Here is a 15,251-nt window from a genome sequence, read left to right as displayed (position 1 = left end):
AAAAAGTATGGTACTTTTGACAAGATACATTATATATGATGGTGAAACATAGTTTTATTATATATTTCAAGCTGCTGAATTCACATATAGTATCTGTTCAGTGATATAGCTAGAAAATCTGTAACATAACCTTTAAAAAAATTGTCTGAGCAGTACTTTGCAGGGTAAAATTAGATTTGTGTACTTCCGGGCATAAAAGTCGATACGTAAGTCAAATTAGCGTTTGTTTTGCATGAATGTACTCCCTTAATCAAAATCAGCGGATTTTCACTTATTCCTCAGTAGCATACTTTTCACTGATAAATCAGTAGAATTTTTAGCCGTGGCCAGATAGTCTCTAGATGACGTGGCCAATTTCAATCCCTGCACGTTAAGGATCCTGGCCCGATCGCAGGTGAGTCCACTATCCTAGGGGTGATAACCCTCATACCTCCCCATGGCTAAGTATGAGGGCCTTCCGGCTTTGATGCGGTCAATGTCAGCTCATCGCCAGAGACACTACAGCTTCATTCTCACTCCTTAACGTCCCCCTGTATTGCAACGCTCCTTCGCTGGCTTCGTTACTGATTGGGCTGGAAGGTGAATCATTCTACGCAGCTCTTTTCAGAGCATTTGTCATTACTATCAGTACCTAGCGCAGTAACAGGTATTGACACTTAACATTCAAGTAAATTCAATGGATGAAAATGGATGGATCCTGCAGTCCGAAGATTTATGATTGAATCATGACACAAGAGACTCAGAACTCATAGTTCAGAAGAAACGCAGTAAGCTTACTTATGATAAATATTTTGAGAAAGACTTCTCTAAGAGCAGATTGTTGTTATACATTATTTTCTTGGAATAATGTAACAGATTTGTATGTAACTATGCAGATTCGGCTTGAAAATTGGGTTCTGCAGATCAAAATCCATAAAAATGCAATGCTGCATTATAAGTTGCTGCTGAAAGAATTTTTTGTTGAGGTTATGTCATAGCAAGTCATATGCCACTGTGATGCGTCAGTTATATAAATAATCTGGCTCTATTTTTGGAATTAGCAGCTTGAATCCCATGAAAAAAGCATGTTTTTCCATCTTATACTACAAAATACGGTTTTTTGAGTTTATGTGAAAAACCAATCATGAAAGGTGATATTTTGATCTCAGTAGCATAGGAATACATGTGTCTTGTCGAAAATATCAAACTTTTTTTGTGTGGCTGTGTGATCTTTTCTAAAAAAAACATCTCGTTGTCGCAGGGTGCACACTCGTCAGATGCGTGCCCTTTTCAACACTGCTGAAACATCAGAATCTGTGATGTTATTAAGCACCATTTCAGGATCATTGCTTGCTCTTTCTTCTCTAGTTAAAGCCACTTCGGCTTCTAGACGGTTATTTTATTTCACACTCAGTTTACGGTAGAACCTTCTTCCATTTTTCTGTAAGCTTCGATTTCAATACCTGCCTACATTGCTCAAATTGTACCGACGTAGTATAGTAGTGAGTATAGTAGTGATCAACTATCTACCGTTGGGAATATAAAATCGTATCCAATAAGCTGAGTGTCCCTCTCCACGGTACCAAGATATAAAAACTCTTCATAGTTCACATTGTAAGTACAAAGGATCTAATTATATTAAGAAAAAATGTACAAATACTCACAATAGGGAAGAAGGAGTATATCATTTCAAAAATCATTCTTACGCAATTAATGGATGTTCCCTAAACGCAATAAATACAAATATTTATATATTAAAGATAGTTTAAACAGAATCATTATATTTTTGAATTCACAGCACTGTTTTATTAAATTTATCTTTTCATTTCGATACAGAAATTACAATTAACTTGTAATGATATTATTACAGCTTTATTTAATAGCATCTTAAGTTAAATTTTAAATTAATAAAATTTACAACTTTCCGTAGATTTTACTGCCCTATGTGCAATGACCACATCTGTGAATTCTAGAGGCGATAATGAATTTAAATAATAAAAAGCGTTTGTGCTCCAGGATACGTTGATGAATTTTAAAATACGCACTATTCTTGGGACCGAATTTTTTCATATAATTCCTATTAATAGCAATCACGGGCTTCCGAAGATTCGACTTTTTATAACTTTAGGAATTAATACTCTTTCTTAAATATATTAATGCGATGAGAACAGCGTACATTGTGTCTGCGTTTTCAGTATCACAGTTAAATTTTATATTTATTTACATTTGACTCATAAATAACACCGATAATGCTTGATAAGAGCATTTCTTTTGAATTATTCATCTTTTGGAATTTAATCTTTCAGATTCCACTCTATCCTCGACATCATAATACCTCATCGCTTGAATTTCCTCCAAAGTCTTCCCCATAGTTTCCGGTGTGACAAAATAGATAAAAATAGGTCCGATAAAAGATGAAAGTGCAAAAAACCCAAATGTCGTATAAATTCCAGCCGTGCTATTTAAAACTTCATATCCTGCTGCAGTCAGAAAGCAGAATATGAATGTCGTTACAACCACGAAAGAAAAAGCAGTGGCTCTCACGTCAACGGGGAACAGTTCCCCCATCATTATATCAGGTATGGGACCCATTCCCAGAGAATATGAAACTTTATACGTCACCAAACCCAAAAGAGGAAGCCACGTTATTGACGAAACATCGACCTTAAGGTACAGTTTCATAAAGAAGAATAATCCGATTTTTCCTAAAGATATAGCACAGAAAAATCCCGAATAAAGAAATAGAGATCTTCTCTCAAATCTGTCAATCACAAATGTCACAGAAGCACAAGCAATAACATTAATTCCAGTTACAATCATAACTTGAATTCCAGGATCCATAAAAGTGCTACTATAGCTTAAAATTTCTTCAGTATAAAAATTGACAACTAATATTCCTGAAAGCAATTGTATCACAAACATTACAAATAAAATCAGCAAGTCCCTTCGATTGTGCTTATCTGCAAATAATTGTTTCAAGACCATTTTACTTGACTTTCGATTTTCCAAGATCACAAGTTTAATTTCATCAATTTCGGCATCGAGAAATTTTGAATTGGAAATACTTCGAAGGTTCATTAAGCATTTTAGACCCTCTTCATCTCGATTTTTCATAAAGTAGAAATAAGGTGTTTCAGGTAAAAAGAATGAAATTGTTAAAAAAATGATGGGTAATAAGAGACAGATGATGTTCCAAATCTTATAGGAAAAGAAAGCTGCTAATGCTGAGCAAATAAAGTAACCCAAAGCTGCAGCTGTTCTTATTATATTTATGAGAGTTCCTCTAATATTTTTTTGGGAAATTTCTGATACGTAAATTACTATTGCGTTTACTGTGCAACCCAGATGGAATCCAGCAAGGAATCTTGAAAAATATAGATAAAGATAGTTTTCTGCAAAAATTATTAAAAGCCAACTGATTATGGCGGGAATGGTGAACAGAGTTATTGTGTACTTTCTCCCAAAATAATCCATAAAAAGAGGATTAATAATACTGCTTATAAGATCGCCAATTAATAGTAAAGATACCATCCAGGTTCCTTGAGTTTCTGTAATAAGGAAACTTGAATTTGAAGATTTCAGATGAGGCAGCGCAGGGGAAGTCCAGGCTCGGTTGGTTCCCACGCCAATCATGCTAATGCAAACTGTCAACAAAACACAGGATTTTATTACTTTTGTTAAATTCGTTTAGAGGTTGTGGGTATAAAGAGAATTGAATTTTAAAGCATTTAATACTTTATAAGAGGAGATTCCATAACAGGTATGCGATATTTATATTTTCTTGAAAAAATAAATTTGAAAAAAAGAAAACCATGTTTTTTTAAATTCTATGGTTGTGTGTGTCTAGAATTCGATGATAATTGAAGAGTAGGAATGCACAATTAGACAAACAACATTAGTCTAAAATTGGTTTGATTGCATACAAAATTTTTAAAAGTTTGAATTCTCATTTGCTAATAACAAAATGTTCAATTTAAATTTTAGTAATAATTTATCTTCCTTTTTTCAGCATCGATATTTCTTGAAATTATTATAGTATATTGAAAAAATAATAATTTCAGGGTTTTTAAAAGTCTTTTCGACATAATCTTATGCCAGTGTAATACCGTCAAATTAAATTTTGATTTCCTCAGATCAAATCAATTTTATTGCATAAAACGTCTGATGTAAGTGTTGCTACAAATTAGAATTCTGGAAAGTAATAGAATTTATAACTAGCAACGTTAAATCAGGGGGTTTTGTCACTTTGTTAAAAATTAACAATTTTGTAAAAAAATTGTTCATTATAAAAGCAATTAAATCTTTTGGTTAAAAATGGGTCTTTTTGGTTTAAAAATTGAATAATTTAATTTGATATTTTTTTTTACTTTGAAGTTTATGTACTTTTCCAAAAATTAAAAATATTGTTTTAAAATTCATATTTTTCTTTGAAGATTCATCCCTTCAGTGAACTTTTATTTCTTTGTTTAAACTTGAAACTGTTTTCTTGAAAATCTATTTTTTTTTAAATTAATATTTCTAACTAAAAATTTAACTTCCATTTTTGTTTTAAATTGATCTTTTTGAAAAACTGTTTTAAACTTTTTTGTAAATAATTACGTTTTTGCATCTAAAATTCAAGAATTTTTCAGAATTTTTTTTATTGAGTGAAAAATCATTTTTGGTCGAAAGTCAACTGTTTTGTTGAAAACTCGTTTCTCCGTATTAAAAATTAAACTGATTTTGATTGAAAATTTATCCTTTTTAGTGGACATTTATTATCTTTGCTGGAAAAATCTTTAAAAAATAAATTTATTGGGTATACACTTTATGTATTTGATTGAGAAGTCGTTTTTTTTAATTAACTGTTTAACTGTAAAATTCACTGTTCCGTTTTTTGCCTACAAGTTGACTTTATTAACAAAAAGATAACTATGCAATTTTTGTTTCAAAATGAACTTTTCTTAGTTGAATATTTATATATTTTATTGTAAACTCTTCTTTTTGGCGTTGGAAAGTAAATTTTTTGGGTTTTTACATTTACTGGTTTTATTGGAAATTGACTTTTTTTTAAAGATTTATATTTTCTATTGGATGCTCGACTGTTTTGTAGAAAATTGGTCGTTTTGGCTTAAACCTTCAACACTTTAGATAACAAATGCTCTGTAATGACAGAGAAATCTGTATTGGTTGCGAATTAAACTTTTTAGTTGAAAATTTCTCTTTTTGTTTTGGAAATCGATATAGTTTAATTACAATTAAACTAATTTATTTTAAATTTGTATTCTTTGGTGAAAAATTTAACTATCCTGTTAAAAAGTCCTTTTTTCAAAATTGTTTTTAAATGAAAATTCAATAATCAAATTAAAAATAATTTAATTGCGAAATCTAACCTACGTGGTCAAAACACCATCTATTCTGTATTTTATGATTCATGGATGACCCCTTATATAATTTGGTATGGCTGTTGTTACTCTAAAAAACGTTAGATACATTCTGAAAGAAAAATTTTTTCTGCATAGCTAGATTGTATTTTCTTTTTTTAAAGTCATCATTTCTTCTTTTGACCTTTTTCATAGCGTGCACTATTTAGCTTACAATTTCTAGATTCGTTTTTTTCAGTATTTTGTAAATGCTATAAGTCCAGAAACTTTGTTGTAAAAAAATCATTAGAATAAATTATTTGTCTTTTCACAAATAGTATTTCTAATCTTGAAAAAAGTGGTCTAACAAATTTTGAAACTGTTCTAACTTTTTACATTTTTATCTAAAATGGCTGGCTAAAGTACTTGACCTTCAGTTTAGCATACTAAACAAGTATACAAAAGGCTAATCTAATCCATCAATTCTTTTGAAATTTATCGTGTACAGACTAAAAATCTACAAACACAGAACCAGACAAACACCCAGAAAGACAGACACATTTGCGAAAACCTGTTTTGTGGGTTCAGAAGGTCTCAAAAGTTGCTCATCTAACAAAAAATCATTCACTTAATCACAATAACTTAAATGTAATATATTATCTCATCAGAATGTAAAAATCATAAATTTGAGCAAAACGTTTAGAATTTGAGCTTCAATATGAGCTTTATAATATCACTTTTAAAAAAAAGATTTGATGTTATTTTTAATTATATGAAATATTGCAATTCCAGTATTTTCTATGAAATAATTTGTTACAGAGTTGGTGTAATGCTTACAACTTGAGGTCATTCCAAACAGAATTTAATGACATTTTTTTTATCGAAGAAAAGTCATATATTTTCTTCATTGCAGAAGAAAATATTATTTTCACAAACTGTTTGAAAAATAGGCGTCACTATGCTTTCAATAGGTTCAGATTTTCTGATCGTGAAAGATTCAAGGATATCCAGATTTTTCATATTTACAAAACCTAATTTATTCTCAAAATTTTTCAAATAATCTGTAAAATTTTAAATTAAACTATAATGTGTCCTTTAAAATATTTTATGTCAGATTTATAAAATTCTGGAAGATGGAAAATTTTTGTATCAAACATAGATTTCTTGACATTAGCGAAATACTTAAATACTTAAAATTTTTTGGAATATTGCAGAAAGTTCTATTGTTTGGGAATAGTATGAAGATTCCAGAATATTTTGGTATTCCGGATTATAAAATATTTGACATAGTTCTAAAATAGACATAAATAAATCATATTTTCCATAGATTGGGAGGATTCTAAGAAATTAATAGATAGATTGATTACAAATATTTGAAATCGTTGTCACATTCTTCAATGCTCCAGGATTATTTTTATATATTTGAAAATAGTCTGAAATGTGCTCAAAATTTCCAAAAAGCTTCTCGACATTGCTAAAACACTTAGAGGAGACCCTTATAAATGTTTAGAATCCTTGTTGAATATTTCTTAATACAAAAATATAAATCTATTATAAATTATGGTGCGTTTGATGAATAAATTAAATTTTAAATGATGAAACTTACGACCAATCACTACAAGATACTGCATTAAGTGACTCCCACTTTCTGGATTTTCTTCTTCGACTTCCTCCCGATTTCGGAATTGGCATAATCTATAAGATTCATTTTTTACCTGAAAAAATTTGATTTAATTTTTATTATAGATTGACCTATTGATAATGTATGATAACATTATATATCATTAGTTTTTCGGGTAAAAATATTTTACCTCTGAACCGCTCATCAAACGTCTGCTACGCTTGCAGGTTTTATTGACACTGATAAAGTAATAAGCCTCGCATTTGTCACTCGTCTATACGAAATCTTAGCTTTAAATCTAGCTAGTAATATTTAAAAAAATCAATTTTGGTTTAGAACATCACAGCTTTGACTTGAGTTCAAATCATTTATAAGATTTAACTACTTTGCACACAAAACATTAATACAGAATAAATTTTAAAGCTTTAAATGTAAATGTCACTATTTCTGAATATAAAGACTTTTAAAATAAATATGGTTCTTGGAGAGTCAAAAAAATGGTAAATACTTTCTCAAATTAGCAGAAAGAAATTTACAGGAATGTTATGAAATATTTTATAATTTTCAACTATATCAAGTTATTACAGAGGTCAAATGCTCGTTTATCAATTTCGTTAATCATGAAACAGCTCAAATTATTCAATCAGCAAATATGATGAACGACTTCAATTATGAAGCTCATTTAAGGAACACATATGTATTACTAGACACTCGTCTTTTTTGTTCCTAGCAATTTAGTCACATATCAAATTACTTTTAATATAATAATGATTAAAATTATATTTTTATTGCAATCTAGAAAGTCTAAGCTTGCTTAAATATGTCATGGAGCCGATAAAGTAGAAGCAAGAGTGAGTCAAGCTTTAGTATGTCTTTAATCAGCCTAGTCGTATATGCAGCTCCGTTGAAATGAAAAAAAAATTGAATGGACTAAAAATAATCTTATTGTTATTTTGGGAATATTTAATTGATCGATATCTTGGATTTTTCCGAAATTTTGAATTTTCTTGTTAATCATACACTTTATGATCATTCATAAGATTTTCTGTTTAGTAATTTTTAGTCATTATCAGTTAATAACTATAGAAAATTACATTTTCAAATTGAATTTTTTAAACCCACTATTTTGAGAATTTTTGGAATATTACGATTTCACAACTTAAGATATTTTAAACTATATATAGATATTTTATTCTCATTTAGGTGATCGATTTGCATGCAAACTGAGGAAGTTGTGTAGATAGAATTTTTTAATATTTTTAATTTTTTGTTTTCTAAATTAGAAAAAATTATAACTAATAGTTTACTAATAATTGATGAAAATTTCTATCTTCAACTCAGATGTACGACTTTTCGGCGAAAAATACTAAGTTAACTTATTAGTATTCTAACATTATAAATATTTATTAGAATAAAAGCATAATTTATTTACAATAACAATTTTCGATAACCGCAAGGTTCGATTCCCAAAGCAGGAAGCGAGGATGACGAGCTTTCTGAAAGCTTCGCTTGTGTCCTTTGGTATATTACCCCACATATACCCTACAGTTTATAATTACCCTACAGTACAGTCGCTAATGTCCCTAGTAGTTGAAGCGACTATAAACATTCATCTAATAAAAAATAATAATAATTTCCGATGAATAAACACTAGTATAACATGACGAAAATTGTTTAAGACGAAAAATCTTTTCTTAAATCTAGTATTTTTTTGTGTTCGAAATAAATTTCTGAATAAAAATACTCACATAGTTCAAAATTGTTATAAGATTCTAAATCTTTTTTAAGTTATAATAATTTTTTAAAAAATGCCAATTTTCGATGTAAAATTCCAAATTTACCGGAAATTAATAAACAAAATTAATCTTCTTTGAAATTTAAGGATCTTTCAGTATAAATTCCCATTTCCGACGAAAAATACTAAAACCATCCAAAATTGTTCAGGCTTCAAAATTTTATTATCTAAACCAAAATTATAAAATTTAAATCTAATGATTTTTTCATTAAAAATACAAATATCTTATTTAAAACGCATGCATAACCTAAAATTATTTAAAGGTTGTGAATCTTCTTCAAAATTTAATCTTTTTTTATTAAAAGTATCAATTTTCAACGAAAAATACTAAAATATTCCAACATTTTCCAACATCAAAATCTTATAATTTTTTAATAAAAATTTAATTTTATCGAAAAACACTAACAACATCGAAAATTGTTCAAACTTGTAAATTCTATTATTTTGAACAAAAAATGATTAAATTTTTATCTAATCATTTCTTTTCGTAAAAAATACTAATTTTTTATTTGAATTTCTAGAATAGCCTAAAATTGTTCGAAAGTTGCAAATCGTTTCTAAAATGTAAAAAAAAAAATTAAAAGCATCCATTTCCGGCGAAAAACAATAACATAGCCTGACATCATTAAAATCTTCTTAATCGTACTCAAATTATAATAATTTTTTATTCAAAATATCAATTTTCGGTGTAAAACCTTTAACATAACTTTAAAACTGTCAAAATATGTGAACCTTCTGTGAAATTTAATTTTGTTACTAAAAAAAATTCAAGTTTTTTACGATAAATATTAAAATAATCGAAAATTGTTTAAAGATTATAATTCTAATCCTTAAAATTTAATAATTTGTGTTTAAAAATAACCATTTCTGGTTTAAACCGCTAATATATAACCTCAAATAAATGAAAATTTAGAATGATTTAAAAAGCACAAATGTTTTCCAATTTGCATTAGGTTTTCTATGATTTTTCTTATCAACAGGGATTATTTGTGGATTTAATTTTTTTAAAGTTATAAAACAACTTCAAGTAATGACGAGAAATAACACCACTTCTTTTTTCAAATAGGCACGTGTATTCGAATCTAAGACGTTTGCTTTCATTCAAATAAAAATGGATAAAATCAAGCATTAAAAATCTAGACAATCAACGTTTTTCTTAAACTGGGTATATTCCATTAATAAGTTTTAAAAAGTGAAACACACGTTTTAATAAAAAAATTTATTTGAATTCCTGTTCGGTCATATTTTAATAGAAGAATATAATTTGAATTTTAACACATATTTCAACTTAATATTTTAGCATACTGCTTATACTTTCAAAAGCTAAAAGTAAGTTTTTATTTTGTATTTAAACGAAAGATTATAATTCTTATTGCAATCTGCAGCCGAGCATGCTCTAATCTTTGCGCTATTTTGGGATTTTTTACTTCGACATCTACTACAAACTGGATAGGTTTTTTGAATTAAACTTTTTGTTCCCAATTTGACAAGGCCTTCGATCGGAAGCGCAGTTTTCTTTATCCTAAAACGGTGATTTAAAATTCATACAATGCTTCTTATTTTTCCTGCAAAATAACGATTTTCATCTTTATCTAGTATATATTTACATTTTGAAACAATTACTTCTGAATACATAAAGTTGGAAAAGACATGGTTCTTCATATTATCTTATCTTATTGTTTCAATAAAGTTAAAATGTTACACAATCGTGTTCTTTTATTAAATTTTTTTATTTTTTACGTTTGATATTTCCAATTTCTATGATCTGATTTTAAATAATATATACAGCCATTAATGAATTCATACATTCAATATTCCGAACTGATATAATAAATAAATATAAATAAATATTTCGACTAATGAAATTAGAAAATGTCTTCTAATCTTTAGTATCTGACTTTTTTCTAATGGAATTAGTAGAATTTCACTCAAAATTAATGCAATCAACTACAATTTAGAGTAAGAGAGATTAGTGAAGTTTACATTGTTTTTAGGCTTTCTTGTAAACTATATAATTTTCTATTATTTTTCATCAATTTCACGCAAATTTGAAAGTACAGACTGGTAAGAAGTAGAATTAGTATAAATTTAACAAGATTCTTAATAGAGTGAAAAGAGAACTGATTTTAACCACTTACCCATAATTGTTTCAACCATTTTGATTTAATTACAAATTTTTTTGAACTACTAGAGAAAATGTTTACCTTTCCTGGACAAAATGAACTAATTGGTTAGCATTTCTATTCACACAAACAAATAAATAAAGCCAAATAAGTAATCTCTGTTTGTGAGATGATGGAGACATCGCAGTAATATTTTAATGTTTTCTACAAATGTTTTCATCTTAATAATAATTAAGAAGCCGAACCGATGGTCTTTTTTATACAAAAGTATATATAATACATGAGCATATCCAGTTTTAGTATACCGTATTTCTTTTTAATTAATTTTTATATAACTAACTTGTTTGACTGGCATTGGAAGTTATAGAGGCCAATTTTCCAAAATATTGGATCATTGAAGGATCAATATTAAAAGAGACGCAGTTTTATCGTCCCGTTAAAAAAATGCGCATTCTTTGACCAAAAATTTTGAAGTAACATTTTATTGCAACTTTGGTCGTTTTTCCATAAACTGAATTTGCTCATTTCCAATGTTATTTTTATGATCTAAAATTTACACGTACGGTCTACTGAGCAGCCTTACCGTTTTTAACGGCTCATTCGGTGAAAACGATAAGATTTGAGAGCCCTGAGAGCTTCGAAATTACGAAAAAATGCGCCATTTTCGAAAAATTCTGGAACCCTTCCGCCTTGGTCACTTTTAATCCACAAGGTCGAATTTTTTTATTTATTATCCCAACTTTAATTAAAAATTTTTTCCTAATAATTTTCCGCAATTGCAGCGTGTATACAGAGCAATGAGTACTTTAAATTTTTCGAAAAAAGGGCATTTTCTGGACGCCACTGTAACGTTAATCAGACATCCTATGTCAATGTCATTAAGGTGTCTTTACGATATCGTAAATAAGTTGTATGATCTGACGATGTTTTTACGATATCGTAAAGACACCGAAGCGACATGGACATAGGATGTCGTAAAGTTGTCGCAAAGATGTCGTAACGATGTCGTAAAGACGTCACCAAATTTTGAGCCCACTGGGAAGGATCTACACACGTAATTATATGTTTTGTCTCTTAAGTTTGCAGTTTGAAACTTGTTTGGCCAAAAATAGCGAGGAAATTAATTGAAAAATGTCAGGAATCTTAAAACAATTTGGTTGTTTGGAGTTTTGGGGATAAGAATAATCTTCAGTACCTTCGTTGGGTGAGAATAAGCGGCTAAGGTTATCTTAATAAAGCTGAGTGCTTTTGATATTTTCATAGTTTTTGGGATAATGTTGTCAATTTGAAAGGTGCTGTGTTTAAAGTTTCTACAGTTCAAAGTACTCCGTAATGAAAATAAGTTCTCTAATAGTTTGAGTTCTATCTTTCGCTGAAAAAGTTTATGTTGAAAGTTGACTTTTATGCTAATAAATGATTTTGCGTGTCAGTGATCTATAAGTAAGAGTAATAAGGAATTATATTTGAAAATTTTGGATTTAATTCAGATGGAAATATGAGGAAAGCGTCATATGTTACCAATCAAGTTACTTGCAGCAGGCTCATAAGTTAGGTGACATCCAATATTTATGCTAGTTCCATGATTTGCTTCAAAGGAAAACTGCATGAAAATGCTAAAAGCTGACAAAACTCGTTCGTGACTGTGTAGAAAATTTAAAGAGTATCGTTGCATTCTTCTTCATCAAATCCCTTGAGAATTTACATATATCCATTTTATCGAATAATATTCTTGATGTTAAAATAGTTATAGATATCTTTGAAATATAAGACATACGATAAAATCAAAAGTTTTTCAAACTGTCACTTTTATAAAGGGGTACATTTTATATCAAATTAATTAAACTCCGCCAAAGGAAATTAAATATTAAGTATACACTTGCTTATTTCAATATTTTTGATTTTAGATTAGATAACTAGATAGAACTTAGAACTTCGTCCAATCTAGAAAAGCTTTAAGTAAGTTCAACGATACGCAAACTCATTTATTAACTCAAAAGTAAACTTTCAACATAAACTTTTACAAACAGAAGATTGAAATCAAACTATTAGAAAACTTATTTTTACTACGGAGTACTTTGAACTGTACAAACTTAAAACACAGCATTCTTTAAATTGGCAACATTATCCCAAAAACAATAAAAATCTAAAAAGCACTAAGCTTTATCAAGATAATCTCAACCGTTGATTTTCACACCATAAAAATAGTGAAGATTAATCTTATCGCCAATTTTCGAAACAACCAAATTGTTTTAAAACGTCCTGAAAATTTTGAATTAATTTCCTCGTCATTTTTGACCAAACAAGTTTTAAACTGCAAACTTAAGAGACAACATATAATTACGTGTGCATGTACTTCGAATTTCGAAGTTTGTTTTGGAGAACAGGTGACAATGAGCTAGCCTGCCGCGCTACTCAGTGAAAGCACTAAAAGAGAAAAATTCATATCTGCGGAACGAGGCCCAAATATCTTCCAGTTTTTTTTTGTGTTTTGTTTAGGGATTTTTGAAGAGTATTTTGTGCAATTTTCATGAAAATTGGTGCTGTCTGCATGTATATACATAATTAATAATTTGTCATAAGGACAACCGCAGGATTTCGCCGGGAGTGGGTGTTAATTTGAAAAATTGCACCCGCTCACAGCGAAATCGCGGTAAAGATAGGTGGTTACAGTCTGTAAAGGAATCAATACAATCAGGAAAAAGGAATCAATCAGCAAAAGCCTCCTGCACGCTAAGAACACGGAGTGACCCAAGGACTACCGCCTTCTGCATTTTTCCCGCAAGTGTTTTAGCATATTTTTGATACGCAGCGATGCTTTTTGGGACATAAGCGACTGAAAGCTTGGCACCTCCAAGAGAGTCGATGATAAAAAAGATTAGTTTGACAGAATATTCCGGGTACAATCGTTGCAACTCCCTTATAAGGTCTCGATACCTCTCTTTCTCTTTATTCTCCTCGGCTATGATGTTTTTGTCATCTAGTGCCGAAAATTCGATAACGAACATGGTTCGCTTCTCGAAGTCAAGTAGAACCATGTCAAGTCTCGAGTGAGCAACAGAAACAATTGTCGAGAATGTAAACTTCCACTTCCTTTTTGCCACTTCCCATTCTCGACAATTGACTCGATTTTCCTAGGAGTATTTAGAGGAGCGATATTAAGGTACATGCCGTAAGAGTGTCAGATATGGTAATAAAGCACTCTTAGCGCCGCATTGTGCCTTTGAATGTAGGTCGTTCCCGCGTAAGTTGGACAACTAGATAGTATGTGAGCTAAATGCTCGGGGTGTGCATAGCACGCCTTGCAGCTATCATCAGGAATGTCTTTGCTCAAAATGTGGCGACGCTATGTTGAGGTAGAAATGACATCGTCTTGGCATGTCAAAATGAAACCCTCCGTACCAGACTTCAATCAGGGCAATTTAAGGAAAGCAAACGTTAGCTCACAAGACATTGACTGATCCTTCATATTTCTGTGGAACATACCGTGCATCCTCTTATCGAGGAGCTGTTCACGAAAGTTTTTCTCATGTGCTTTCTTAATCCGGGCTTTCAGGAGTAAGTACTCGAGATAGATAAGATTTGATACATTTTGATCACCCCTAATACTGAAGTTAAGTCCGAGTGGTTCAGCAGCCTCCTCCGCTGCTTTGTACAAAAACGCTCCTTTATCTACTTCTTCGTGATTCCGGACCATTTTAAGAAGAGGCTCTCTTCCATTTGCAAACTCCATGAGCTGTATCCAGAATAATCCTGTTGTGAAGACATTCAAGACTCCTTATTCCTCAACCACCTTGACGGCGTGAGATGTACAGTCGCGGAATGGAAGACTTAAGATGCCTGCTTTTTTCATGTGCATAACCTTTCTTGTCCCGATATCAAGAGATCTGAGCTCGTTCTTCGTCCATGGAACTACTCCAAATGAATAGAGTAGTACCGGGAGGGCAAGTATGTTTGTTGCAGATACTTTGTTCCTCGCTGACAGTTCGGAAGGCCAAATCTGCAGGATAAGACGTTTGTATCTGCTTCGGGAGATCCTCTATAGATGTCACATCCTGAATGCGGCTCTGTGATACGCTCAGGTTTGTATAAGTCTCTCCAGCGCAAAGTTGTCGTATAGCTCTTGTATAAACGAGCTCAGGATCTTCAGGGATGCCATTAAGCTTTCCTCGCTTCAAATAAACCTTGGCGACATTGTCTAACTCAAATTCCATTTTAATTTCCTAAGTATATCAGTCGACAATCCCTAGAGCTAGATGTAATTGCTCTTTGTTTTTAGCATAGATCTTAAGATTGTTCATGTAAAATACATGAATGACCTGGTATTTTAAATCTGCAGGTTTGCCACACAAGTACCCGTTTGAATGGCGAAGTGGTAGAGATAGTGGCAATAA

General features: G+C 30.5%; 1 protein-coding gene across 1 annotated transcript; it reads right to left on the bottom strand.

The window, feature by feature from the left end:
- Positions 1–1,797: 1,797 nt before the first annotated feature.
- LOC117174419 (facilitated trehalose transporter Tret1-like) lies at positions 1,798–7,165 on the bottom strand. The gene is made up of 3 exons (XM_033363529.1): positions 7,133–7,165; positions 6,928–7,036; positions 1,798–3,623 (listed from the first exon to the last, which is right to left on the bottom strand). Exons 1-3 carry the CDS (start codon positions 7,145–7,147, stop codon positions 2,260–2,262), a joined length of 1,488 nt encoding a protein of 495 aa, XP_033219420.1. The 5' UTR covers positions 7,148–7,165; the 3' UTR covers positions 1,798–2,259.
- Positions 7,166–15,251: the final 8,086 nt, after the last annotated feature.

This window comes from Belonocnema kinseyi, chromosome 6 (genome assembly GCF_010883055.1).
Source record: "Belonocnema kinseyi isolate 2016_QV_RU_SX_M_011 chromosome 6, B_treatae_v1, whole genome shotgun sequence".
Classification (NCBI taxonomy): Eukaryota; Metazoa; Arthropoda; class Insecta; order Hymenoptera; family Cynipidae; genus Belonocnema; species Belonocnema kinseyi.
This window is presented reverse-complemented; position numbering and strand designations above follow the sequence as displayed.